The 25,736-nt window shown below is 47.4% G+C and overlaps 1 protein-coding gene across 2 annotated transcripts in view; it reads right to left on the bottom strand.

Moving 5' to 3' along the window:
- Positions 1 to 25,736, bottom strand: part of CSMD2 (CUB and Sushi multiple domains 2) — a 658,464-nt gene that overhangs the window by 305,519 nt on the left and 327,209 nt on the right. For both annotated transcript variants that reach the window (XM_082362533.1, XM_082362534.1), the window contains exons 8-10: positions 23,877 to 23,964; positions 23,053 to 23,177; positions 13,614 to 13,735 (exon numbers count right to left, since the gene is read on the bottom strand). In XM_082362533.1, the coding sequence (XP_082218659.1) occupies positions 13,614 to 13,735; positions 23,053 to 23,177; positions 23,877 to 23,964 (335 nt within the window). The remainder of the gene's footprint in view (positions 1 to 13,613; positions 13,736 to 23,052; positions 23,178 to 23,876; positions 23,965 to 25,736) is intronic.

Genomic DNA, 25,736 nt, shown 5'->3' with positions numbered 1-25,736 from the left:
CCTGGGCACGGGACTCACAGGGAGAAGCCGTGAGCGTGGACGGGAGGGAGGATGGGTGCCATTGGCTGGAAGGAGGCTGCAGGAGGCTTCCTGGAGGAAATGAAGCCCAGGTTGAGTTTGGGAGATGGACTGGGGTCCGATAAACGGAGAAGGAAAGGAAAGTGATCCAGGCAGAGGGAGAAGCAGGTGCTGGGGCAGACGCGTGGGGCGAGTAGATCTGGAGTTGTCTGACTGAGAGGGAAGCAGAGGGCGGTGACGCCAGAGAAGTGGGAGGAGCCAGGTTAGGAAGGGCTGTCCGTCATGCTAAGGATTTAGGCTTTGTCCTAAAGACAAGGGGGAATCATGGAAGAGTTGTAAGTAAATGTACGGCATGAGACTTCTGTTTTAGGAGCAATAGCATTGAGGGCTGGTGGAAAACAGCCCAATGTCTGGGCTGTACAACAGTGTGGGTGAGGGAGGATGTGGGCCCTAGGAAGGCAGCAGTTGGGGCCTATTGGAAAACAGGGGATGGAGGAGCTGGGGGTACTGACCTTGGAGAAGAGAGACTCAGGGGCAGAAGCAGGAGCAGCAGTAACCCTGGCTGGCTCCAGGGGCAAACGTGGAGACGACAAGGCACTGAGAACCCACTCTGGGACTGTCAGAACTGTCCCACAATGAAAAGGACTGCATTCAGAGGTAGTGAGCAGCCCATCGCCGGTGGTATGCAAGTAGAGTGAGGAAAGCATTCCTGCTTGGGGCTCTCAGATAGTTTCGACAAAAACACTAGACCCTACTGATAAAAATCCTTGTTGGCTACATAGACACATATTACAGTGGGCAACCTACAGTGAGTGGGGAAGCCTTAGCCCCTCTGGTTTTCCCGCCGAGCAGGCAAGCTCGCCTCCATGTTCCCTGAGGACCCATCATCACCATCTGCTTAGGCTGGAATCGCCTTCCCATCTCTTACCCTCCCCAGTCCTGCCCTACAGAACGATGTCGCCATTTCCTAGCCCAATACGCAAGGGGGGGGGGCCCTCGGCACCTGCTCCCTGCTGCCCTCCCACCTCAGGGCCTGTGTGGTCTCCCCTCACATCGGCCCATTCACGACCCCGCTTTGCACAGTCCCCTCCCCCGCCCCCAGCTCCCCTAGCAACGTCTCCGCCTCCTTGAGCTCTTGTCCAAGTGCTCCCTGATTGCCCTTCCTCTCCTCTCCGTGTCAGGACTTACCTGCTGCACTGCGACTGATCTGTTTACCTGGTCTTCCACTACACCATGAACTTCCTGGAGGGCAGGGGCCAGGTCTCATGGCCTCTGAACCACCAGCGCCTGTCGGTGTGCCAGGCACATGCCACGGGCTCAGACAATGCCGAATGGGAGAACGCTTTCCAGACCTTTCCTGACTCCCCAGCATAGACTTATCGCCAGGCTCTTGGACCCCTCACAGGAGCTATCATCAAGGACAAAGGTCGGCAGACTATTCCTGTAAAGGGCCAGGTAGTAAATATTTGCCCCTGTGCATCCCATCTGATGTCTGTTGCGATGACCCACCTTTGCTGCTGTAGCATGAATGCAGCCACAGCTTCACACGTCCATGCAGCCATAATCCATGTACATTGGTATGTATACGAATGGGCATGGCTGTGTTCCAATAAAGCTTAGTTTACGAAAACAAACAATGAACTGGATTTGGCCCAAAGGTGGTAGTTTGCCGACCTCTGGTCTAGGAGATTCTTTGAGACACTTAATCACAGTTTTTGATCTTCCCTTTGATCTTCTCTTGAGAGATTTTGTCACTACAAGAGCCGACACCTATAATGTACTCCACTCTGTTCTGAGCGCTTTACGTACATCAACTCATGTAAGACTCACAACAGCCACTATGAATACCTCCATTTTACAAATGGGAAAGCCCAGGCACAGAGACATTAGGCGACTCGCCTAAGATCACACAGCTAAGTGGTGGAACTGAGACTCATCAGGCAGACAGAGGCCAGGCCCTTACCACTGTGCTCGCCTCAGAGCATCCCAGGGAGGTCTCCGGTCCACAAGGTAGGGACCACGACTTATCCTCTCAGTCTTCCCTAGCTCTTTTTCTGGATCCCAGCGGCTCAGCTAACACTTGCTCATAAAATACTCCAAGGCCAGTTGTGCCTTCTGCAGACCAAGGGGCCTGGTCTCTGCAGGGAGTCAGGGTCCTGCCTGTACATTCTCACCACCGTCACCCCTTCCGGCCAGCCCCCACTCACGAAGCCACCGCCAAAAGACAGAGCACGTGATTACTATGTCTATGATGGGAAAACATTGCTTTGAAGGCCAGAACCCAGAGCCATAAAATGATTCACATCACTGATGAGAGCACCATTGATGTGAGCTGCATTTTAGAGTGTCTGACCCTAACATGGGAGCTAATTACACCAAGTAGACAGCACAACATACACAATGTTGAAGCTTTGGGGTGGGCCCCCAGTGCACAGTGTACTGGTGCTTTCATTTTTTTTTTTTCGCTCTTCTCTTTGGCCTTTCTTTAAAGACAGGATCCTATAATGATTCATTAACTAACATACAGATAAATCAAGCTGGCAAAGTGTCTTTCTAAGGCAGGAGAGTGGCAGCACATGAAATAGGCATGATTAAAGAGGCACGCGTATATACAGCTCAGACACCCAATTTGCACCCATTAGGTAAATGAATAAACAAACCCTGCACTAGGGCATAATTACTGAGCACCTGCCTTGTGCCAAGCACCGAGCTAGCTGCTTCCCATAAGTTATCTCACTTGCCTGACAATTCACAGCAGAATCTAAACGCCAAGTGCACAGTGCAGATGGTGAGTATTGGAGGATGGCAAAGGAGGGAGAGATGAAAGGCGGCTGCACGGAGGAGGTGGGTGTGCAGGGACCTGCAGGATGGAGAAGGGTGTGGGCTCCGTCCCGGACATGCTCTGAGCAGTGAACAGGGGAACAAGGAGCAAGGAGGGCAGCCGAGGGGTCAGCGGGGAGGGGCGAGCAGCACGGCTGAGTCTGCATTTTGCCTGGCAGGCCAGAGCAAGCAGTCTGGATTTGAGGGTGAAGATGGGGGGGAAGCTATAACTCGGCATGGAGGGAGGGATGGAGGCAGAGAGACCTGCCAGGAGGCTGGTCCAGGGTCCAGGAGTGGGACGAGGGCTTAGGGGAGCCTGAGTCTGTGTTCATTGCAGAGAGCGGGTGGGGGAGGGAATCCTGGAGACTGTACCCCTCAGCACACAGCCGCCTTTCCGGAGAATTGCGGGCAACGGGAGTGGGACCATGGAGGGTGCCCACCCTGGGCCCAGAGGACATTCCTTGCTTCCTGAGCACCATCCAGGACCAGCCGAAGGACAGGGATCCCAGTCCTGCCAGGCTGTGCCCAAGGTCTCAGTGAGGCTCCAGAGGATGTGACAGCTCTCAGGCATATTTTGGGAAGCTGGAGTCCCAAGAGATCTAGACTGAGATTGTTTTGTCCAATGACCGCATTCCTATAACTGCCTCCTAGCTGGGCTCCGGCCTCTGCTGCCCATCCTTCACTCTGTACCAAAAACTCTGTGCCCCGCGACCCCTTAGAGCGGGGGTTGGGTAACTATGGTCCTTGGGCCAAATCAGGCCTGTGGCCTCTTTTTGTTTGGCCCCTTGAGTTAAGAAGTGTTCGTACTTTTTTAAAGGGTTAAAAAATAAATAAACCACTACAAGGAAGAATGTGCAACAGAAACCTCACATGGTCCTCAAAGCGTAAAATATTTATGATCTGGTTCTTTACAAAAAGTTTGCTGACCTCTGGCCTAGAGCAATGGTTTTCAAATTGAGTTCCCAGGCACCCCGGGGTTCTACAAAGGTACTAAGGGGGCACAAACAAAGGTGGGAAAAGAGCCGGAGTGGGCAGGGCCTTGCTCCAACCAAAGCAGTTCCTTTTGATCTAGTTCATGATTGGGACTCTGTGACAGACATAGTGGTTCAATCAATGTTCCTCCCACCATTTACCCATTCTTAATAGAACGCTGGTTTTGTTTGGAACGTGGCAATATACCTGGCTAACCTCAGAGCTAAGGACAGTGAAGTGACAGGATTCTGGGCAATGAGACATGAGCTGAGGAGTCCTCAGAGCATTTTCCCACCTTTCTCCTTGCTTTCCTGGAATACAAATGTGAGGACAGAGGTGAAGCAGCCTTCTTGTGATCATGAGGACAAGAGCCACATGCAAAGCATGGCAGAGGGAAAAATAGGAGGTGCTCAAGACACTGAGAAAACTACTAAACTACCCCTGCAGTCTTCACTTCTGAACCTTTGGGTTATGGAGAAAATAATCAGTGTTTTGTTTAAGCTTCTGTGGAGGAGTTTTCTGCAACTCACAGCCAATCAGAACCTAATGACTATGGGTTCTTAAGAAAGGCTTTCATCACCACAGAAAAGTTTATCAACTCTTGAGCCTCAGGAGAAAGTTCCGCTTCTTGGCATGGAAACCCTAGGCTTTCCATGGCCTGCCCCTACCCCTTCCCAGTGAGTCAGAGCTCCCTCCACAACCCTCGGCTCCAGGCCTGCTTCCCTATTCCTCCTCAGAGCACTTCTCTGAGCTCCTGAGGGCTGACCTTGGCTTCCCCCAACCCCCCGCCTCAGGATACTAATGCTGAGGACAGCCTGACTATTAGCTCCATGAAAGGAAGGGAACTCCCTTTCCCTGGGCACGGCCCGCGTGGTGACTCCTGCCTGGGTCTTGCTGAGGACCCAGGGCAGGGCTGGAGAACTGGCTCTTGGGGTGGGGAGGAGGGGAGTCCGGTGGAAGGGCTGTTCTGAACCCTCAGGAGTTCAGGCAGAGAGGCCTCCGGCACCTTTAAGGAAGGTTTTTGAGGAGGTTGGGAAAGAAAGCCCAGGGGGAGACATTGAGAACTTTCAGAGGTTCTGGAACTTTGGTCACTACCTCAGGTTTAATTTTGCTGGCTCTGAGAGTAGTGAGCCCTTCATCCATTCATTCACTCATTGGTTGATGGATTCATGCATTCAATTATTCACTCAACAGTTAATACGTCCTTGCCAGGTGCTGGGCTTTGGAGAGGCAATAGAGGAAGACAAACGTGGCCATTGCCCTGAGACCTCACAGTCTAGAAGGGGAGACGCACGGGTATATGCGAAACACAGCGCAGTGTGATGAGTGCTGAAATCAGAGGAACACGGGGATGGGGCAAATGCGAGGGGCACAAAATCCCGGCTAGAGGAGGGAGCAGGCCTTGTCTTCACGAATAGAGGAAGGTGTGTGGGAACAGGCCACGGCCAGCTCTAGGGGAAGAGGAGTGCCAAAATACACCGGGAACTGAAAACAACTGTAAAAAGGAAAGGGATCAGGGTCAGGACTTGGAGGAGGCCGTGGAAGGGTCCCTGTAGAGCCACCCAGTCGTGAGGAATGAGCTGTGGGGGCATTTAGGGAAAACCTCTCTCATCACCAGCCAGCATCTTGCATGGGGCGCAGCACAGAGAGTGCAAGAGTGAATGTTTGCTCAATGAATAAATGAGTGAACAAAGGGGCCAACACATGGGTTCCTGACATTTGCACGAGACAGCGATTGTTGGCTGGAGAGTTATTTCTCTGTTCTTCGGATCTACAAAGGGAAGAGTGACACTGATAATCCCCAAGGAGTGAATAATCAAAACGCTGTTCTCTTTGGCTTTGAAGTTCATAAAATGTGCTTTCCTCTCCCTCTCCCTTCCAGGCCCCCTCCTTCTCCTTGGCGTCCTCATCCCTCCCCCTCCCATATCTCTCTTTCTCTCCTGCCTGCCTTTTACTTCTTTTCTAGCACAGGTGGATTAACTGTCCTGATCAAATCCAGCGAGGATCATATACAACTTGACTCATATGTCTTGAGTTCATACTGAGAAGCTGTGAAAGAAAGGCAGATGCGCGCCTGTAGGGGGCATCGACTCAGGTCTGGGTTTCAGTCCTGACCACGGAAATTTCATCAGCCACATCTTTCCTGAGGCTGAGCTGAAAGGTCCTAATAGGACCCAGCATGGGCGGGGCCATACCTGAGGAGCTACCTGACGCAGAGACAGGTCTCTTCCGTCAGTTGGTAACGTATCCAAACCTCTGCTGAGCTCCTCCTCTGTGCCGGCCACTGTGCTAACTGCAGGAGAGATAAACAAAATGCCACTCCTACTTTGGGGGCTCTCACGAGCTATGGAGGAAAGAGATTCCCGACACAGTGCAATGTAACATGCATGCAAACGGAAGCGGCTGACGAAGCACTGGAGGAACAGAGGCAGGACTAAGACCTGGTGGAGGTAGGAAGGCTTCTCTGAAGAGCAGGGATCTGAACTGTGTCTCAAAGATGGGTAGGGATTTGCCTGGAGGAGAAGGGAAGGCACACTGGGATAGGGTGTGCTGGACAGAGTTCTTAAAGGGCCAGCTGTGTCTGAACTGGGAGTTCAGTGTGGCTGAAGCCAGGGCTGCCCGAGGGGAGGTGGGCAGGAGGGCCTCGTGTGCTTTGCTGGGAGGGAAGGGGGTTGTTATTTATCACATACACCAGGTTGGTCAGAACCATCAGGATGCTCTTTAAAAATATAGGTTCCAGGTTCCCATCTCAGACCCACTGAATCAGATCTTTGAGGAAAGAGCTTTGGAATTTGTGTCTTTAAACTTTCTCCAGGTATTTCTGACAATTGACCAAATCTGGGAAATGTTATTGTGGGCAGAATGACTACAAAAACTAAGATAGCCCATCTGGCCAAGGCGGGGCTCGCATTTCTCCAGACCATCCCAATCAAAGGGAGAATGCAGAGCTGTGTACCTAGTAGGCCAGCATCACTTGCTCTGAGCCGCCTTTTCTCTTTTCCCTGAATCTGCCCAGCTTCCGGGAGGATGCTTCCGGGAGGATGGACCAAGGTGGTTTTAATTGTTTTATTCTTAGTTTATCGAGGAGAGACATACCCTTCACCTGCCTCTGCAATGAGACTGTCAGTTCTTGTTCCCACAGGGCAGAGCAGCAGAGCCCATGGTGCTCAATCAAGGCTGCCATCTTGACATAGGTTCTCGGCCATTCCCACGTCAGACCATTTTTGGGCCTTGTTTGGACCTTCCAATTGCCCTTGGAGGCCCTAGTCACTGAAACATTCCCAGCTCCCTGTCAAGCTCAACCAGGAGAGGTCCTACAAGGGGGATGAAATGCCAGGAAGGGTCCTCATGCCCACACACATACAGGTACTAGGGATGCGTAATCATTCCATGATTATAAGGAGTCCTACCGTACACTCCTGCAGGCAAAACTCTCAGCTCCTTCTCATGACAGCATTTTTCTTCACCTGCTCATTGTGAAAGAAGCCCCTGCATTCTCAGTCCAATTTGCCTCTCACTCACTCCAGATCCTTCACTCACCATCCTCTTTCTCCTACATCTTCATTCTCTTTCTCTGTGCTTGTTTTGCCCACAGCCTACAAATGGGCTCAAAATCCCAATATCCTAAACAAACACCCTAAGTAGCCCAAAGCTTTCTGTCCACCCGACCTCCCTCATGTGCCCTTTCTCCTTCCCTCACTTCACAATGAAGTCAAAAAGGCTGTCTACATGCCTGGCCTCTTGAGCATCCCCCCCTCCCCATCCCACTGCTGTCTCTGCCCACCAAAGCTCCACTGAAAGGTCTTCTTCCAAGACCAAAGCCAACAGTCTCTTTCCAGTCCTTTTCCAACAAGATGTTTCTCAGCGTTGCCATTATTAGACATATCCTGGTTGGAAACTCTTCCTGCTTTTGCAGCTTGATTTCCCTCCTACCACGTCGACTGCTCCTTCTCTGTTTCTTTCACTGGATCTCCTTCATCTGTAAGGACTGTGTTCCCAGATCCATTCTAAATCTTTTCATTCTCTTTGCTCTCTCCAAGAAGGGTTATCCATTCCTTACGCTTCTATTCTCAACTGTGTGTTGATGAAATGACCCCCAAATCTCTCTCTTGAACCCAGATTTATCCAGTTTCCAACCAGTGTATCCAAATGTCACTGGATGAAATGCAGGCACTTCAAATGCACATGCTTCCCTCTTGACTGCTGCCAAGCTTGTTCCTCTTCGTGTATTTCCTTTTAAAGCCACTGATTGGTCCACGTCAGAAAACACTGAGTCATCATCTATTTTTGTTCATTGAATAAATGTTTACTGAGTGCCTACTATATACCAGGCACTATGGTGGTCACTTGGGACACAATGTTGAATGAGACCTCTCCTTCTCCCTCCATCTCACACCCTATCAGCCATCAAGTCCCATCCCATTCCCTAAATTCCTCTTATATCTGTCTCCCCCTTCATATTTCCAAAGCCTTGGTTGATGACCCCAGATTTCTTACTTGGGTAACTGCTTCAGCCTCCTAACTGGTCTCACTCCCCCCAGTATTCTCCTCTAATAGCTCTACTGATGCCAGAGTAATCTTTCAAAAATTCAGACCTTCCTTCTATTGCTCTGGTTCAGAAGAAAGAGTGGCCCTCATCCTTCCCAAGGCTGATCCCAGGGCTACCACTTCCAACCCCTCCCATCTATTCTGAGACCTTGTTCCATCCAGTAGCACAGCACAGCTACTGAAGTTCATGGGCAATAGACCCAGGAAGACTGGGTTTAAATCTCAGTGCTGCCACTTATTTCCTGGTTATGTGCTATGAGTAAGTTTCTTAACCTTCAACCTGTCCACGATTCAGTTTTTTCATCCATCAAATGGGTCTTTTTAAAACCTAATTAATTGTGCTATGAAGAGAATGAAAGAAAGTCATTTATACAGAAGGCCTAGCTCAGTTCTTGGCACATGACAGGCATACAATAAGAGATAGCTATTATTGTTATTACCAACAGCCTAACACTTCTACCCTTTAAAATCTGTTTCAGGATAAAACTCAAGCCTCTCTACCAAGCATGTGTATTCACCATGATCTAAATCTTGCTGACCTTTCCAGCCTCATCTTGATATAGGCATGTTGAATTATTTTCAGTTCTAAGAGACTGTTCCAAACCTTGGTGCCTCTGCACATGTATCCACTCTGAAGTATTGATTTCTAAGCCTACTCAACCTTTAAGACCCTGTTCAAATGTCACCTCTTCTGTGAAAAGTTCCCTGATCTTCCAGGTAGTGGCTCCTTCCTAGATTTTCCCATCGCACTCTAGACTCATCTCCATTAGCACTTATCCAAACTCTAGCTTTACATTTACTTACATGACTTCTCGCCTATGTGCACGCTCCTGTGCAGGGCAGAGATCATATCATGGTCAATGAACGAATAAATGCTCATCTCATAAAACATATTGTGAACTTGGAGAGGCTGTGATTTTTGCTGAAGGAGATGTTCCCAAAGTGACCAGACAAGCAGTTCCTGGACACACTTGTATCTCTCCTGTGGGCCAGTGAACAGGGGTAGGAACACACTCTGCATTTTCCCTGCTACTTGCAGGAAGGCAGCTCCGAGTCTTCAGTCTAAGACTTTGAGTTTCTCTTACACCCTCCTTTCGGCATTGTATGCTCCCTGGCTGTCCTCCTGGGTGGTGTCAGTAAGGAACTCCCTTCAGCCTTTCTGGGCTCCCCTAGCACTACCTGAAGCCCAGTAAGAACCCATGAAGCTGCTAAGAACACCCTTCTGCACAACTTGACTCTGAGGGAGTGTCCTTCAGAGGGGCTGGCTTCAGGAACCCGGGTTGGAGTGACCTCCTGCAGGGCATGTGGGGTAGTGACCAATATGGGGCCATTGACCTTCACACACCAGCCAAGGCTAGGCCTTCTGAGGGCAAATCAAATTGTTTCTCAGAAAATTCTCACGCCTTACCTACACTTCCCCCGTACCCCACCTTCAGATTCAAAAGCAAACAGAGATAAGCATTTTTAACAATGCCCAAGAAAGAGTCCTCTAGTCAGCAGCTTAATAACTTCATGGTAGTAGGTCCTTCTTCTGGTTTAGCCTCCATTTCCATCCCCATGTGGCTGAAACATCCTTCTCCATTGACAAGGTTCATCACCAAATGGTTTGATAAAATATGAATCTTTCTTTGTAAAAGGCCTTGCAGAGGAAATCTGTTTCCAGTGTTCCAAGTATTATGGTCCTAGTCACTCTTGAGCAAACAATTTTAAAATGTTGAGTAAAATTTTAAAAGAAAAAAAAAAGCTTTTTACAAGTTAGTAAGTGTTATGAACTGAATTATATCTCCCTAAAATTCATATGTTGAAACACTAACCCTCAATGTGATGGCATTTGGAGATGGGGCCTTTAGGAAGGTGATTAGGGTTAAATGAAGTAATAAGGGTGGGGCCTTAATCCAATGGGTTTGGTGTCCTCAAAAGAGGGGAGGAGGTACCAGAAAGTTTCTCTCTGAATGTGCACAGAGGAAAGGCCATGTGAGGACACAGTGAGAAGGAGGCCGTCTATAAGCTGGGAAGAGTCCTCACCAGAAACCAAATTTGCTGGCATCTTGATCATAGACTTCTAGTCTCTAGAACTGTGAGAAAAATAATTGTCTCTTGTTAAAGCCACCCAGTCTATTATATTTTGTTATGGAAGCCTGAGAAGACTAGTATAGTAAGAATTCTTAGAGTCTAAAACCCAGTGAATGTAGAGATACAAAATGTGATTCAGAGCATGAAGCTGGCTTTGGCCTTGAGTACATTTTTAAAAACTGGTGAAGTAGAGCTTTGGTTTTCAGGGCCTTGTGGAGAAGAGGGAGAAGGAGACAAAGGTGAGGGTCCACCAAAGTTGGGGACTCTCAGATGACACCCCTGAACAAAGCTGAGCTAGTTAAGGCTGCACCCTTAGTGTGAGGATGAACTAGAAATAAGCCTACCTTCCTTCTCATACAGCACTGTTACCCTCTGGGTAGATCTCGAGGCTTATTGTTTATCTCAGACCTTGGCACTGAGTGAACAGCAAACAGAAAACTTCCCCTGAGACTCCATCATGCTAAATCTGTCTTCACATGGGTTTTCAGCCTTCAGATTACTTGGGTGGTTTGAAATCTTCATACTGAGAATTTAGTCTGAAGAGGTTTCTGGCTGGTAATGCCCCCAGGCACTGAGCAGAAGCAAACACACCAGCTTCTACCCAGGTCTCAAGGAATTCCCATAGACAAAGTTTATGATTCTAACCACATAGTCGAAAGTTACAATACAAAGAAAGAAACATGGTTCTGGGGGCCAGAGGTGAGAAACAACAGGCAACAGAGTGAAACTTGCGAAGATTTCATATACTGAGATTCATAGACACAGAATATAAAAAAAATGTGTTTAACATATTTAAATAACTTAAATATATGTAAGGAGCAAGAGACTATAAAATTAGCTCAAAAAGCACCTGAAAAAAAACTAAATAGGACTTCATAAACTAAAAATAATGATATTTGAAATTAAAATAAATCTCCAGTGAATGACTTCAACGGAGGTTAGAGATAACTGAATAGAGAATTATTGAACAGAATGAGAGAAAATGATAGACGTTAAGAATCAAAGAAGAGGGCTTCCCTGGTGGCGCAGTGGTTGAGAATCTGCCTGCTAATGCAGGGGACACGGGTTCGAGCCCTGGTCTGGGAAGATCCCACATGCCACGGAGCAACTAGGCCCGTGAGCCACAACTACTGAGCCTGCGTGTCTGGAGCCTGTGTTCCGCAACAAGAGAGGCCACGATAGCGAGAGGCCTGTGCACCGTGATGAAGAGTGGCCCCCGCTTGCCACAACTAGAGAAAGCCCTCGCACAGAAACGAAGACCCAACACAGCCAAAAATAAATAAATAAATTACAAAAAAAAGGATCAAAGAAGATAGAGTGAGAAACATTAACATGCCTTGTCAGACTTCCAGAAGCAGAAAAGAGAATAAAGAGAGACAACAGTCGAAATGACAATGGCTAAAAATTTTCCCAAACTGATGAAAGATGCAATCCATAGATTCAAGAAGCTTAATGAAATCAAATAGGATAAATACCAAAATATCCACAACTAGACATATGACAGTGAAACTGTAGAACACCAAAAACAAGGGTAGGATAGAGAGAGGAAAAACTCCAAACCATTTTATGAGGTTAACAATATTTTGACACAGAGATCTGGCAGGGGTGTGTGTGTATGCATGTGTATGTATGCGTGTGTGTGTGTGTGTGTGTGTGTGTGTGTGTGTGTGTGTGTATAATATATTCTATTTTGTTATATATATAATACATAACAAAATAGAAGCAAAATCACTATGCAAATTATTAGTAAATCAAATATAGGCATGTTTAAAAATGATAATACTAAATGACCAGGTTGAGTTTATCTCAGGAATGCAAGGTTGGTTTAACATCAGAAAAATCAACCAGTGGAATTCACCACACAGGAGAATAAAGGAGAAAATCATATGATTATATCAATAGATATAGAAAGATGCTCAATAAAAGTCAACATCCATTCACAATAAAAGCTCTTAGCAAACGAGGATTAGAAAGGAACTATAAATTTAAGAAAAAGACTTCAGCAAACATCATACTTAATGGTGAGGAAGTAAAACATTGTGTTTAACACTGAACAATGGCAAAAGTGCCTACCATCATCACAATGGTTTGACATTACACTGGAGATTCTAGGCAGAACACTGGGGCAAGAAAAAGGTGGAAGAAAAGGTATAAGATTGAAAAGGAGGAAACAAAACCATCATTCTTTGCAGATGATAACTGTCTTATGTAGAAAACTCCAAAGAATTCACAGATAAATTATTATGGAATAGTTGCTATATACAAAAATCAAAGTATAAAAATGAATTGCATTTCTAACCACCATGCAAGAAAAAGGTAGAAAATAAAATCTTAAAAGATATGATTTATAAAAGCAACAACAAATATATCTAGGAATAAATATATTAAGACTTGTACAAGATTTACAATGGAAAAATTACACAAGTTTACTGAAAGCCATTAAAGAAGCCCTAAGTAAATAAAGATATACCATATTAATGGACTGGAAGACTTGGTCTCATAAAGATATCAGTTCTCCAATTTATCTGTAGTTTTGGTATAATTAAAATAAAGATTGCAACAGGTCATTTTGTGGATCTTGGCAAGATACTTATAAAATTTATTAGAGAACAAAGGGCACTTCACAGGAAAAAAAATACTAACTGGGAAATAAAGATGTGAAAAGATGTATATAGCAGTGCAAAATGATACACAACAACATAGATAAATCTTAAGGACGTAACTTTGAGTGAACTTGATTAATGCTATATACAACATGATTACATTTATATGAAGTTCAAATGCTGGCAAACTAAATATTTTTATGGATACACACTTATGTGCTAACTATAAAGAAAAGCAGAGGAATAATAAAGCACACAATCAAGGTAATGGTGACCTGAGGAATAGGGAATGGAATGAGGTTAGTGAAGGACACACATCACTAAGATATCTGTGTGTTTTTTTTTTTTCTCTTGAGTGGGGAGATGGCTACACAGGTGTTTGTTGTATTGATGTTCTTTATATCTTATATTTTACAAGTATGCTTTTTATCTACTTGGTATTTAGTAAAAACAATTTTTAATAATTGTCTGCAGAGAATCTACCACAACCAAGTTCTGGGTTTGAACTCCCTGGTAGGACAACTGTCCCCAGTCCAGTCCTGCCCGTAGGACACTCCCCATCCTCCCCAAGAGCCTTACCTTGGCGGGGTTGAGCGCTGTGATGATCCACACACAGTGTGCGTTGTTGTCATACTGAATGGGGAAATTAGGGGAGGTGATGATGCCCGAGGGGCCTCGAAGGTGGGCATCACACATACGGGCTGCAGAGGGGAGATGGAAGGCAAGCATTTTAGTTTAGGTTAGGATGAGTTCCCATCCCCACCTCCCACTCCCAGCCCAGAAGAGACTGAAGTCTGTACCTCCCACCCCAGATATAACTTCCTACTTCCTGTTTCCTTCCCCCATGGTTCTTAGCGGGCTCAAAGGAAGTCACAGTTCCCCAAGCACTGGGGGAGGAGTAGGCCCCACCTGCCTTGACCCGCTGCTCTCTAGGCAACGATGAACTTCTACCATCAGGCTAAGCAAGCCCCCTACCCTGACGCCACTGTGACCGAGCAGCACATCTCTACCAAGAGGGTTGGGCTACTACACACCTTGACCTCAAGCTAGGTGGACCCCATGTTACCTATGGGCCTGCTAAACTGCTCTCCTCCTGCTCTGCTGACTTTTCTGCATTCCCCCATTTGCTCTCAGGCCTCCTGAAGTAGAATCTCAGGGTGTCCTTGTCAAGGCCACCCCACTAGGTATCAGAATGTCTGAACCCAAGGACTCTGCCGAGGTCCCTGGCTCAGCCCAGTGCCAGGCACCCAGAGTGATTTCAGGGACAATAAAGTACTTCCCCACACTTAGCATGTGCCTGAAATAGGCTTTTGACTGGAAGCATGAAGATTCAAGGTGAATTAGAAGAAGTGCTCTCCTCAAGTAGGTATAAAGTGTTATCAATCACAACTTAATCTAATTAAGCTCTTTAAAATAGCTTCTAAACTAATTAGATTAAGTAGTGATTGATAACAGTTAAGGTACTACATTGTATCTAGGTGTTTGCCTTCTTTAAAAACATGTTCTTTAGTTCCAACCCCTTCATTCTTCAATGTTAGCGCTCAGCTATTTTAATAAAGAGCTCTACGAGCCTGTTCTGTTGCTGCCCACGTGGCAATTTATCTTAATTGTAGGCAAAGTGCCTAACGGTAAAGAAATAGCAAGCAAACTCAACAAGCCTAAGTATATAAAATGAAAGTGGTGTCAAACCTGGTTTCCTCTGATGGGGCAAAATATCCTAGAACTCCTCTCCGTGTGTGGACAGGGCTGTGATAAACCTTTCCCAGGAAACCCTTCCTAGGAGGGCCTGGGGAAGCAGGCTCCCCAGCTCTGGACATAATTAATCTCTTCTCATTTCACACACTCATGCCTGTGCTCATTCATTCCCACATATACTGAGTGCCTATTAACAGGCCAGGCAGAGTGTGGGGAGAGGAAAGTGTCTAAGACACAATCCCTCTTCTCTGAAGGGCCACCAGCAAGTGGAGGGAACAGATGTGAAAAACAGTTACAACTGAGTGGAGTGAGTGTTGTCAGGGGTTACGCGCAAGAGACCCGGGGTCAGAATTGCTCCTACGGCTCATCCCCTCCAGCGAGGAAGTTCCTTTCGGTGGCTCTCCCCAGTCCTGCACCTGAAGGATCTTCTCATCCTGACCTCAAATGTTGAGTCAAGTTTGAACAAAGCCCTAGGGGAACCCTCTCCCCCACTCCCCTCCCGTGCATCTGATTGCTCCTGTAATTCTGGGCTGAGAAACACGGACAATCACTGATTCCACTTGATACAACTGGGCCTGAAGGCAGCACCGCATGGGGAGGAGAGAGCATGCTGTGGGGTTTACCAGCTTGGCATTCTGGGTTTTAAGTCTACTTGCTGTTTATTTAAGTCTGGTAAGTTAGAAAACCTCTCTGATTCTACTTCATCTGTAAAATGGGACTAGTGATATTGCCCCAATGAGGCATGGTGAGGATGAAATTCTATGAGATTTTAGATATGAAGGCTCACCAAGGATCCGCGACATCGTCAGTATTTAACAAAGGGGAGCTGGGACTGTCAGACTCTGATATTATGTTCATTCCATCTCACTATCCCCAAGATTTCTCAAGGCCAGGGATCTTTATTCTACCTTTCCTGAAGTTTCTTTACAGGATTTTTTTCCCATGACCACACTTGAGACTGACAACATCACTAAACAAGTTAGAATAAGATAATCAAAACCAAAACCCTGATCCCAGCCCACCTTTGCAAAGAGGACCTGTGGATTCAGAATGCTAGGCCTGCAGGGAATTCTGACAAATCTCTACCAGCACTACCTTACACCTATTCTGGAGACTCAGGTTTTGCTGCCAAAAGCCCTCAGCTTCAGACTTAATTTATCCTGCACTTGTTTCCAAAAATTAGATGGTCTTTGCAGTTTGTTGAAATGTGCTGAAGGTAAATTAGAGAGAACAGGGCAAAAAGGCATTTATCACTTTAAGGGCTTAGAGGGGTTTAATGAAAATATTACAATCTGCAGCTAGTTAGCATGGAGCACCTAAAGATAGGTTCCGAAGGGAGCATCGGCTCCTTTTCTCCTCTGCTGTCTGGGTGAGGTCAGGGGGTCTGCAGACAGACAGACTTCTCAGCAGCTGGCTGCGATCCCACCAACAGATGGTTAGATCATCGCTGTGGCCCACAAGGGCTGGCGAGACGGTTGATGCTCAGACAGGGACTGAATAAATGAATAAACACATATTTGTGTTTCTCTATTTGCCTTTTCCCATCAAATGCCTTGCTGGATAACTTTCAGGAGACTTCTCCAGGACCTTCCATGCCCAAGCTCTGCTGCAAAGTCCCATTCTTCCTCTGAACATCACGACACCATATAACAGGGGCACTATTCCAGGGGACTTTAGGGAGACAGCGTTTAGACCCACAGCCAGTTCTGGCATCAAAACAACTTGGTACCAGAAAGGGAACTGCTCCAGGTGCAAGTGCCTCTGGTCTTCTATCTTCTCCCCAAATCTTTTTTTTTTTTTTAAATTTTTATTTATTTATTTATTTATTTATTTATTTTTGGCTGTGTTGGGTCTTCGTTCCTGTGCGAGGGCTTTCTCTAGTTGCGGCAAGCGGGGGCCACTCTTCATCGCGGTGCGCGGGCCTCTCACTATCGCGGCCTCTCTTGTTGCGGAGCACAGGCTCCAGACGCGCAGGCTCAGTAATCGTGGCTCGTGGGCCTAGTTGCTCCGCGGCATGTGGGATCTTCCCGGACCAGGGCTCGAACCCGTGTCCCCTGCATTGGCAGGCAGATTCTCAACCACTGCGCCACCAGGGAAGCCCGTATCTTCTCCCCAAATCTTATTCCCATCCTGCTCCATGCTGGCTTCCCTCACTTCTCCTACTACTGACCTCCCTCCTCATCCTTTCCTTTCCATAGTTCTCTCTCTAGAACCACCTCCTGACCACCAATTCTAAGGCAAACAAACCCTGACGTGTAGCTGCAATGTCTTTCAGAACTGCCTGCTCCAACTCCTGCGGTGAGGGAAGCCCATCTCCCCCTCCTGGGTCCGCAGCACCCCGCAGTGGAGAGCTTTCTCCTCCCCTCCAGTGTTTTGTTCCACGAACAATTGCTAACCCCCTGGAGGAAGTCTTCTTTGACCTTCATCTGTATCTCACTCCACTGACAACAACTTTCTCTCCACCATCAGCTCCCTGTCTTCTCCTCCACCCTTATCCAACTTAGATCCCATGGTCCACCATTATGATCATTTTCTTGCAAATTCACCTAAGTCCCTTGCTCCTTTTTCCTTTAAATGATTGCCCAAAAGACATCCATTGTGGATGAACTTCTCCACCTACATTCTCTAGCCCTGCCCCCATGCAGTAGAGCTTTGCTGGAGAAAATTACATGAGTAGGAAGATTGGTGTCACTATAAATTCATGATCACCCACCTCAAAAAGTCCTGGATATTGTCCAGCAACTCTGCCATTTAGCCCTATTAAGCTCACCCTCCCACTCTGCTCAAAGACACTTTCATGCCTCCTGCACGTCCCTCGGACCTCTCACCTTTCCCCTTGCCTCCCCTTACTCTAAGGTGATGACCTTGCTTCAGTCTTTGTGGGTGGAACAGAGGACATTTGGCAGGCGTGCCCTCTCTCTCACCCCCCAAGTCTGCAATCCCGTCTGCTTATGTGCTCATCTTCTTCCTTTCGGTTCCAACAGAGGGATGGCTCCTTCGCCTTTCAGAGGTCAGCGCCTCCTCCTGAGATCAGGTGCCCCTGCCCAAGGTCAACCACGTCCATGGCCACACCCAGGGCCTGTTGTTCTGGGACCCAGGAGAGTCCATCCCATCTGTGAGATCTTAAACTCCATCACCCCGTTCCTTTCCCTGCTGCCTACGCATCCAGCAGAGTGACCTTGGTCTCGATGCACCACCTGCTGTCCTAAATCCTAGGCCTCTCCAGACTCATGGCTCCCTCATTTCTCCCCATCTCTCCATCCTCTCCTGACCCCTCTTCTCTCACTACCTAGTCTGGACCTCAAGACCCTCACCAGCAGCTCCTGTAACACTCTCCTATCTACCTTTGATTAACCATCTCTATTCCTAATCCTGGGTGCCCGGGGGCTGCCAGGAGAACCATGGCACCACCACAGACTTGTGGTTTGCCACTGTAATGGAAGCTTTGGCCCAAGTCAGTCCTCTCTCTTGTCTTTGTTCCGTTTCCTTGACAGCTCCTTACAGGGGCAATTTCAAACATCCACCACTTAGTTAAGCCACTTAACCCCAGGGGCTGCTTTCTGGTCTTTGTTGTACTCGACCTCTCTAAAGTGTCTGACCCTGCTGACCCTTCTCTCTCTGTGCAACTCACATTCATTGGCTTCCATGATGCCTCTGGTTCTTCTCCTACCTCTCTGACTGATCTATCTTGTCCATTAACTCCCTAAAAGTAGTTGTTTAAATCTGGGCAAAGAACATATAATACTTTGCACAGTTTCTGCCAATTTTCTGTGAGTTCACAATTAGATCAAAATAAATGTTACCAAAAAGTGGGGGCAGGGGGGAGGAGAGGTTGTTCTATGTGGTTCCATCTAGTGTGTATTTACTCCAAATTGGTGTCCAGGTGCAATTTTCAAGTAGAAATAGGATAGAGCCTTTGGACTGCGGTGGAGTCCCAGTTCAAAAGATTAGCTTTGGGCCTTTGGGCAAGTTGGCGGACCACTCCAAGCTTGAGCTGAACATAGAACATGGATGTTGCCTCTTTCCTTGTAAAGAAATTACGAAAAATGTTTACTGTACTGCTTTATACAAATAGCTTAATAAATGGGAGCTTTACCATTAGTACATACGTATAGGTAAGGGGCTCAGGGAGCAATGGGGCATGTATTCTAGTGAAGTCAGCACATCACCCAGGGGAGAATAACTACAGAGGAGAGGAGAGGAAGGCGGGGGTAGCATGGGGGAGGGATGGGGGTAGGGGTGAGGGGGTGGAGAAAAGAGGAGGGGAGGGACATGAAGACAAAACTCTGAACAACATTAGTGTTTAAGGGGGAGGCCCAGGAAGCTGACCCAAGACGGAAGACAGCCACCTGTAATTTTCACGGCATTAAATTAAACTTTTTTGTGCAATATTTCCCACATTTCACTCCCACCTCAGGAGAATGAGCGAGAAGATTCAGAGCATTTCAGTAATTTGCCCTGTGCCATATGGTATGTTACTAGCAAGGCTGGAACTTGAACTTAGGTCTCTGAGTCCTGAGTCTGGTGTTCTATTTACCAAAAAAGCTCTTACTCTAGGAAGAAAAATAATGTATGACTTTCTGTTGATGATCTACTCTGTGACTCAGTAACTGTATTTCATCTGGGGCTGGTACTCCATCCCTATCCTCTGTCAACACCAATTGTGGTCACAAGAAACCAGATCTCCTGGTTGTCAATTTGGTCCTCTTCACTCCATCAGTGGTTTACAAACCGTGCTCCCCAGAACCTCAGGGGTTCCCTGGAGGTGGCTTTGCGGCTGCTGGAAGTGGTGAGAAGGGGGCAACTCCAAATCCCCTGCCCCTACTTCATTGAGAGAAGTTCCACGGTATCTATTTTATTTATGGGGCCTCTGCAAAAGCTTTTTAAAAAATATTGGGCTCCCTATGTGAAATAAGTTTGACAAGCCCTATATTATACTGCCTGTATCTGGGCCTGAATAGAATTAGTATAACAGGATAACAATGTTTCATGCTGTCCTCAATTCCTTTGGATGATCAAAATTTTCTAGTAGTTAAATGAGAAGCTTATTTCTTCTGGTGGGAAGGGAAGAAAAAAAAGGCCTGTGAATATCGAATTTCAAATTCCAAAATGAGGGCACGGTCCCCAATTGTTCATGCATTTCAATCACTGATTCATTCAGGTTGTCCTCAAACATTTGTTGAAAACCTATCATTTGCCGGGTCCCATGTTTTGGTAGAATTAATTGTGTGGAAAATGAATGTTTAAAATCAAATCATATTTTAAATGCATTAGAGGAAAAATAATACCACTGTGTGTGGTGGTGAATCCTTTTCAGACTGTGATCTTTTGGTAACTTGCTTATTAGTGGAGCTATCGTGGAATTCAAAGAGTTTTGTCCCTTTCTATTTTTAAAGTGGGCTTCCTTTAAACTCTCTGTTAAAAAAATCACAATTAGAATAGTAATTCTGACTAATTGAAAATAAGAGATTTTAAAAGGAAAACTTTCAAAACTGCCAAAATTAAAGAACCCCCCTTGAATTTAATATCTAACTCAGCCCTTGGCCTTCGGGGAAGTCCAGGACAGATCATCCAAGTCCAAACCCAGCAACCTTTGCTTTCCTCTTCCTCCCTCACAATGACCTTGGGAGAGGGAAAAAGAGGGAGAGAGTGGCAGGGAGGTGAACCTGCCCTAGAGCCCCCTCTCAACCACAGCTAGTACTGGTCACTTTCTATAAAATGGCTTGTTTCAATTTGGCAATCACTAGGCACTGGAGGTTTTGTTTTCCCAGTTCACAAATGAGGGCCCTGTGGCTAAAAAAGAGGAAGGAAGCCGCCCAGGGCCAGCAAGCCAGCAGGAGGTAGAGTTGGTCTCTAGATCAAAGTCTGTGGGCCTTCCAAGGTGTGTGATTGCAACAGGATTGGACAGGACAGTGAGGAAACAGGCTTCTAAAAGATCTGGGGCCACTAGAGGCTGAGGGTGCGCTCTGAGGCGTGGGGAAGCTATATCCCGACAGGGCTCAGCAGTTTAAACTAAACACGCTGCACACGAGCCTCACAGATACGCTGGGGTCATTTCTAAATGAGGCCTTTCATGTCCACTGTCTCCTCTAGTTCTCGCAGTAATGTCATAAAGCAATGTTCTATAATCACTGCCTTTTATCAAAAGAAAAGAGATTCACAGAGGTGAAAAGACAGGCCTAAGGACACCCAGCTAAAAAGTGGTGATGGTTGGATTTGTACCCAATTCTGTCTGGCTCTGTTTTCCGTGATTTCCCCCCCACTTCCCAGGGGCAGAGTATGGGATGAAAATGGATGTGAAAAAGCTCGGCCCGATGCTTAGTCAATAGCGTGGCAGAGAATGCAGAGTCCAGTGGGTCAAAATCATTGGAGGGACTTGACTGGGGCACACAACATGTCTGGAGAAAAAGATGAGCACATTACTTGACTGTGAACTTTCTTCTGAAACACCAGCCCTTCCCCACCCTGGGCTTATTCATGTAAACAACCACCATTACTAAGAGAACAACCTGCCTCCAATGAAAAGGTCTTGGGGAGAGATCAGATCCCACCACCTCCTGAAGGCATCCTTGTTCTGGCTCCTCAAAAGGAATTTTGAAATGACAGACAGGCAAAGGGTGCCTTGATCCTCAGACTTGATAATTCTATGCCTGTCTACTCAGCTGGTGTCTCGGTTCCCCGGAAATGGAGTGTTGTGCTATTCAGTTATTCATGAATTAAATCATCCATTCAACACATGCTACTGAGCACCTACTATGTGCCTGGCCCTATTCAAGGCAGTGAACAAAACAGACGTCCTTGCCCTATAGAGCTTATATTCTAGCACAAGGATGTTTGCTTTCTTGCCCAGCACTTCCCAATTCATAAAGTGTTTCCATATCTACAACTCCATTTGACCCTCACATTAACACAAGATGGGTAGGGTAGCAGCCATGATCTACATTTACCAGTAAGAAAATAAGCCCGGGGAAGATAGGGGCTTTGCCCAATTACCCATGGCCAGCTGGTGGCAAAGCTGAGAGTAATACCCAAGAATTCTTCTTTTGTTTGATTTTTTAGAAAAATATTAGCTAAGTGGAATCTTTGAAATAATATAACTAAAATCAGTGGGGATGCAAAGCACATTATTAATTGTGAACAGTGGCCACCTCAAAGTTGAGTGAGAATGAATTAATCTAAGGCTTATTTGAGAGAGATTTTCATGACGCTCTTCCAGAGCGCTTATCAACACAGTAAAAAAAGGGAGTGGGTCTCAGCTCCAACTTGCCCCTTCCTCAGTGCAGCAGTGATCTACGTTCTTTATCCTGGACCCATCTTACTCTGCATGAATTTCATCTTGATGCATGTGCCTGGAGAGAGGCAAAGAATCTTCTTAAACTGGAAGGATCTGGAATGTAACTTTAGTGTGCAGCACACTTTCTCTTCCAAAGGGTCACTCAAAAGGGCAATTGCTGTCTTTGTTTACAAACTCTAGAGTGATTCCTTACTCTTGTACCAAGAACTCTTGAGTCCTGGTCATGTGTGCAAACAATGGAAAAAGAGAGATGAGTGCAGTGTAGGACATGAAAAGCTGTCTAGTGGTGCCCTGCGAGATGAGGCCAGGGGCTTCTCTACCATAGAAGCAGCTGCTGTCCTGTCCCAAAGGAAAAATACACTCAGGTCTCGTATTTTAAGATTATTTGGGGGATGGGGACTTGGCCAGCCCAGCCTTGGTTCTTGTGAAACCTGGGATGGCAGGGCCCCCGAGAATAAGATGTCCAGGTGTGAGGTTAGAGGAATCCCACAGAGAGGCCTTTTGAGGTCATGGTCCCTGTTACTCCTGCATAGCTCAGAGCATTCTTTCAGAAGTGACAGGTCTGTTTTTTGCTGAGTATGTGGAAAGACACAAGGTCACTGAGATGGAGGGTTTGGGATGTCTGTGTGCTATAATGGAAGGATTCAAGGTGACATGATACAAAGTGACTTCCCTTCCCATCTAGGTGCAGCTGTGATATCTTGGTGCGGTGGGCCAGAAACCTGCTCATGTGTGACTCCCTGACTAGACTGTCAGGTGCAGGCAGGGCAGGGACCGTGCCTCTCTTTCCCATCTCTGTTATCTGTTATCTCTGTTATCTCCTGCTCCTCTATAGGCCTACAGAGGAGGTGCTAAATAAATGTGTTGGGTTCATTAGTAAATGGGTGCAGCATCTGAGGTGTGGGGAGCAGTGAGAGTGAGGTGAGCCAGTCTGGATGAGAGCCTGGACTCAGGCTTCAGGAGCTGGGCTCCGTCCTCCACGCCCAGCCCAGCTTGCTGGCCGGCATCCCTTTCCAGGGGCACCCTCACCTCGGCAGACCGGCCTGTGGTCACTCCAGGCTGCAAACATGTCGCTGACTTTCATACAGGTGATCCGCTTGGACCCTTGCAGGTCATAGCCCTCGTTGCAGGTGAACTGGACGCTGGATCCTAACCTGGGAGACAAGGAGTATCTGTGAGCTCCACCCCTGGGCCTGCCAGGTCCCCCCTGAGTCCTTCCTAGGTCCACAAAGAAGCACCATGCCGAACTTTATTTCTCCTCTGGCCCTTCATCTCCGCTCCACCGTTTATCACTTAAAATCTCCATTGGAAGGAACACCTGCTCTTCATCTTCTTTTCTGGACTGTTTAATGGTTTTAGGATCGAGTTAAAAGGTGACTTTGTGAGTGAAAGAGCAATCTTCTGAGATAAGTATTAGGACAATTAGGACAGCTAAGAGTGGGTGGATGATACCCATAAACTTTCATGAAAGTGGAGGATTATGAGAAGATGCCTCGATAGTTAGAAACTTTACAAAATGCACTGTCTCGGGGCCCCAGGGTGTCCTAGACTATCGGAGGTGTGAGCTGCCTGCTGGCATGTCATTCCTGACGATGGCAGCCCTTTGTACCCTGGGTATAGGTCTGCTGGGTGACACTGGCAGTCTACAGCCCTCCCTTCCCCCTTAAGGTGTGGGTACTAGTCCCAGGACTGGACCAAGAGAGAATGTTCAAGGCCAAAGCTCTTCTCCAGGAAGTGATCCTGTATCCACACGGTCCTCTCCACTCTACCTCCAGGAAGGCCAGTCCCTGTCTTCCCCCCAACCAGGCCATCCCACCCTTCTTGCAATAAGAACATTCCCAAACAGATCTTACCTGAAATCTGAGCCTAGTCTTTTGCCCCTTTCAGGTATGCCAGGGTCTGGACACATATTATGCCCTTGGGACACACCAACCTGAGTTACTACAAGGCAAAAAACAGCACATACAGAGATGGATAATCACAGGAAGAAACCAGTCGGGGCAGTGTCGCAGGGTGGGAGGTGGACGCAGAGACAGAAAGAGGCCCTGCTCTGCTGGGGCCTGTGGGGTTGCTGGGGTCTACTGGGCTCGGGTTTCCCGAGTGTGCAGATGGGGAGCTGCTTTTGACAAATTCCTTTGGGAGCGAAGTCCAAGTGAAATTCATCAAGAGCGTGTGGGCTCAGAGGCACCCCAAGCCGACAGCCATCCCGTTCCCTTATCCCGCACCAGCGGCCAGAGGTGGACAGTCCACAGCCCCCGGTGACCTCCCCACCCTTCCAATCTGCTGATGGCGGCTCTAGATGAGATGAGCCCCCCAACCTCAGCCCCCAATGGAGAAATGACTCAAAGAAAGTTAAATAAAAGGTGGATGTGTGGTCAGAAACGGTAAAGAATGTAAGAGAAAGCTGCAGTCTGAAGTTCAAAGCAGGGACTTGAGCTCAACCACGGATATTTCTGCTGAGAAACCTCTTCCCACTGGACAGTTCTCAATGCAGAGTAAGCGGTAACCAGAGCATCCCCCCTCCGTGCCGCTGGCCGAGGGCACCGAGGTAGCCCCTGCGGTAGCTCTGGCAGGTGCTGTGATGCCCTCACGTTCGCCAACACCAGAGTCCTGTTTTTAAAAGCCACATGCACGGTACTCTAGGTTAAAGGAGAAGCTTGGTCAAAGGACGGCGGATACACACAAAGTCAGTTTTCTCCTGTCTCCAATGGAGAAGGTGGAAACCCTCCGGCCCCTGCAGTTCATTGTTCTTGAGATGCTGTGAGGCTAGAACTCCCTCGCACCTCTGGAGTCCTGGCCTTGGCAATGACCAGGAGCCAGAGTTCCACTCAAGCCCTCACCAACCCCACAATCCCGACAACCACCTCTAGACGAGGGATGACGGGACGTCTGGAGCAACGTTCCCTGAGTTGGCCCATTTCCCTCTCACCCAGTCAATGTCCCACAATATGAGCAACGTGCTCCATCACTCACTCACTCACCCACTCATTCCTGCACATGGTACATAACAAGCATTAATTGAACACCTACTGTATACAAGACCCTATTTGGATACAGTGGGAAGTGCCAATGTCAGGTATAAGATATGACCACTCCACTGTCCTCAAGGAGTTACATGAACTATGGGAAGAAACTACAGAACCACAACGGGGAGGTGATGAAAGATACAGCTACAGGGAGGTACAGAGAGAGGACCCATCTCATATTGCTGAGAGAAGCATGGAAGGCTGCCTGGAGGAGGCAGCATTTGACATGGAGCTACTGAGAGAGTAGGATTTAGATACATGATAACAGAGAAATGGCATTTCAGGCAGACAGATGGGCCCGGGGAGCAAGGTGGAGACATGGAAACAGAACTGTAAGTTGTTCGGTGTGCCAGAACAGGAGGGAGGGTATGAGTGACATGGAGGAGTGAAGGTGAGGTTTCAGAGGTCAGACTTTGAAGGGGCTCGAGTCTGATCCTAAAGACGATGGGAAGAGTCCTGAGTGGGGAAGGGCACTGTAAGATCTGGATTGCTCACAGGGAGGCCAGTTACTGTGAAATGAGTTAGAAAGTTTTGTGTTCATTCAGGTAAAGGACAACAAGAGCCTGGTAGTGGGGACAGACATGAAGTGATGGGAATGCACGTGGCAAAGAAAGAGTCATCAGGGCTTGTGGAAGAGTAGGGCATGGGGAGAGGGGGCAGGGGACTTCCTGGCCCAGCGACCTGTGA

Source organism: Balaenoptera borealis (assembly GCF_965194805.1).
Source record: "Balaenoptera borealis genome assembly, chromosome: 1".
Taxonomy (NCBI): Eukaryota; Metazoa; Chordata; class Mammalia; order Artiodactyla; family Balaenopteridae; genus Balaenoptera; species Balaenoptera borealis.
Note: the sequence above shows the minus strand (reverse complement) of the source record. Positions and strands in the feature narration are given on the sequence as shown.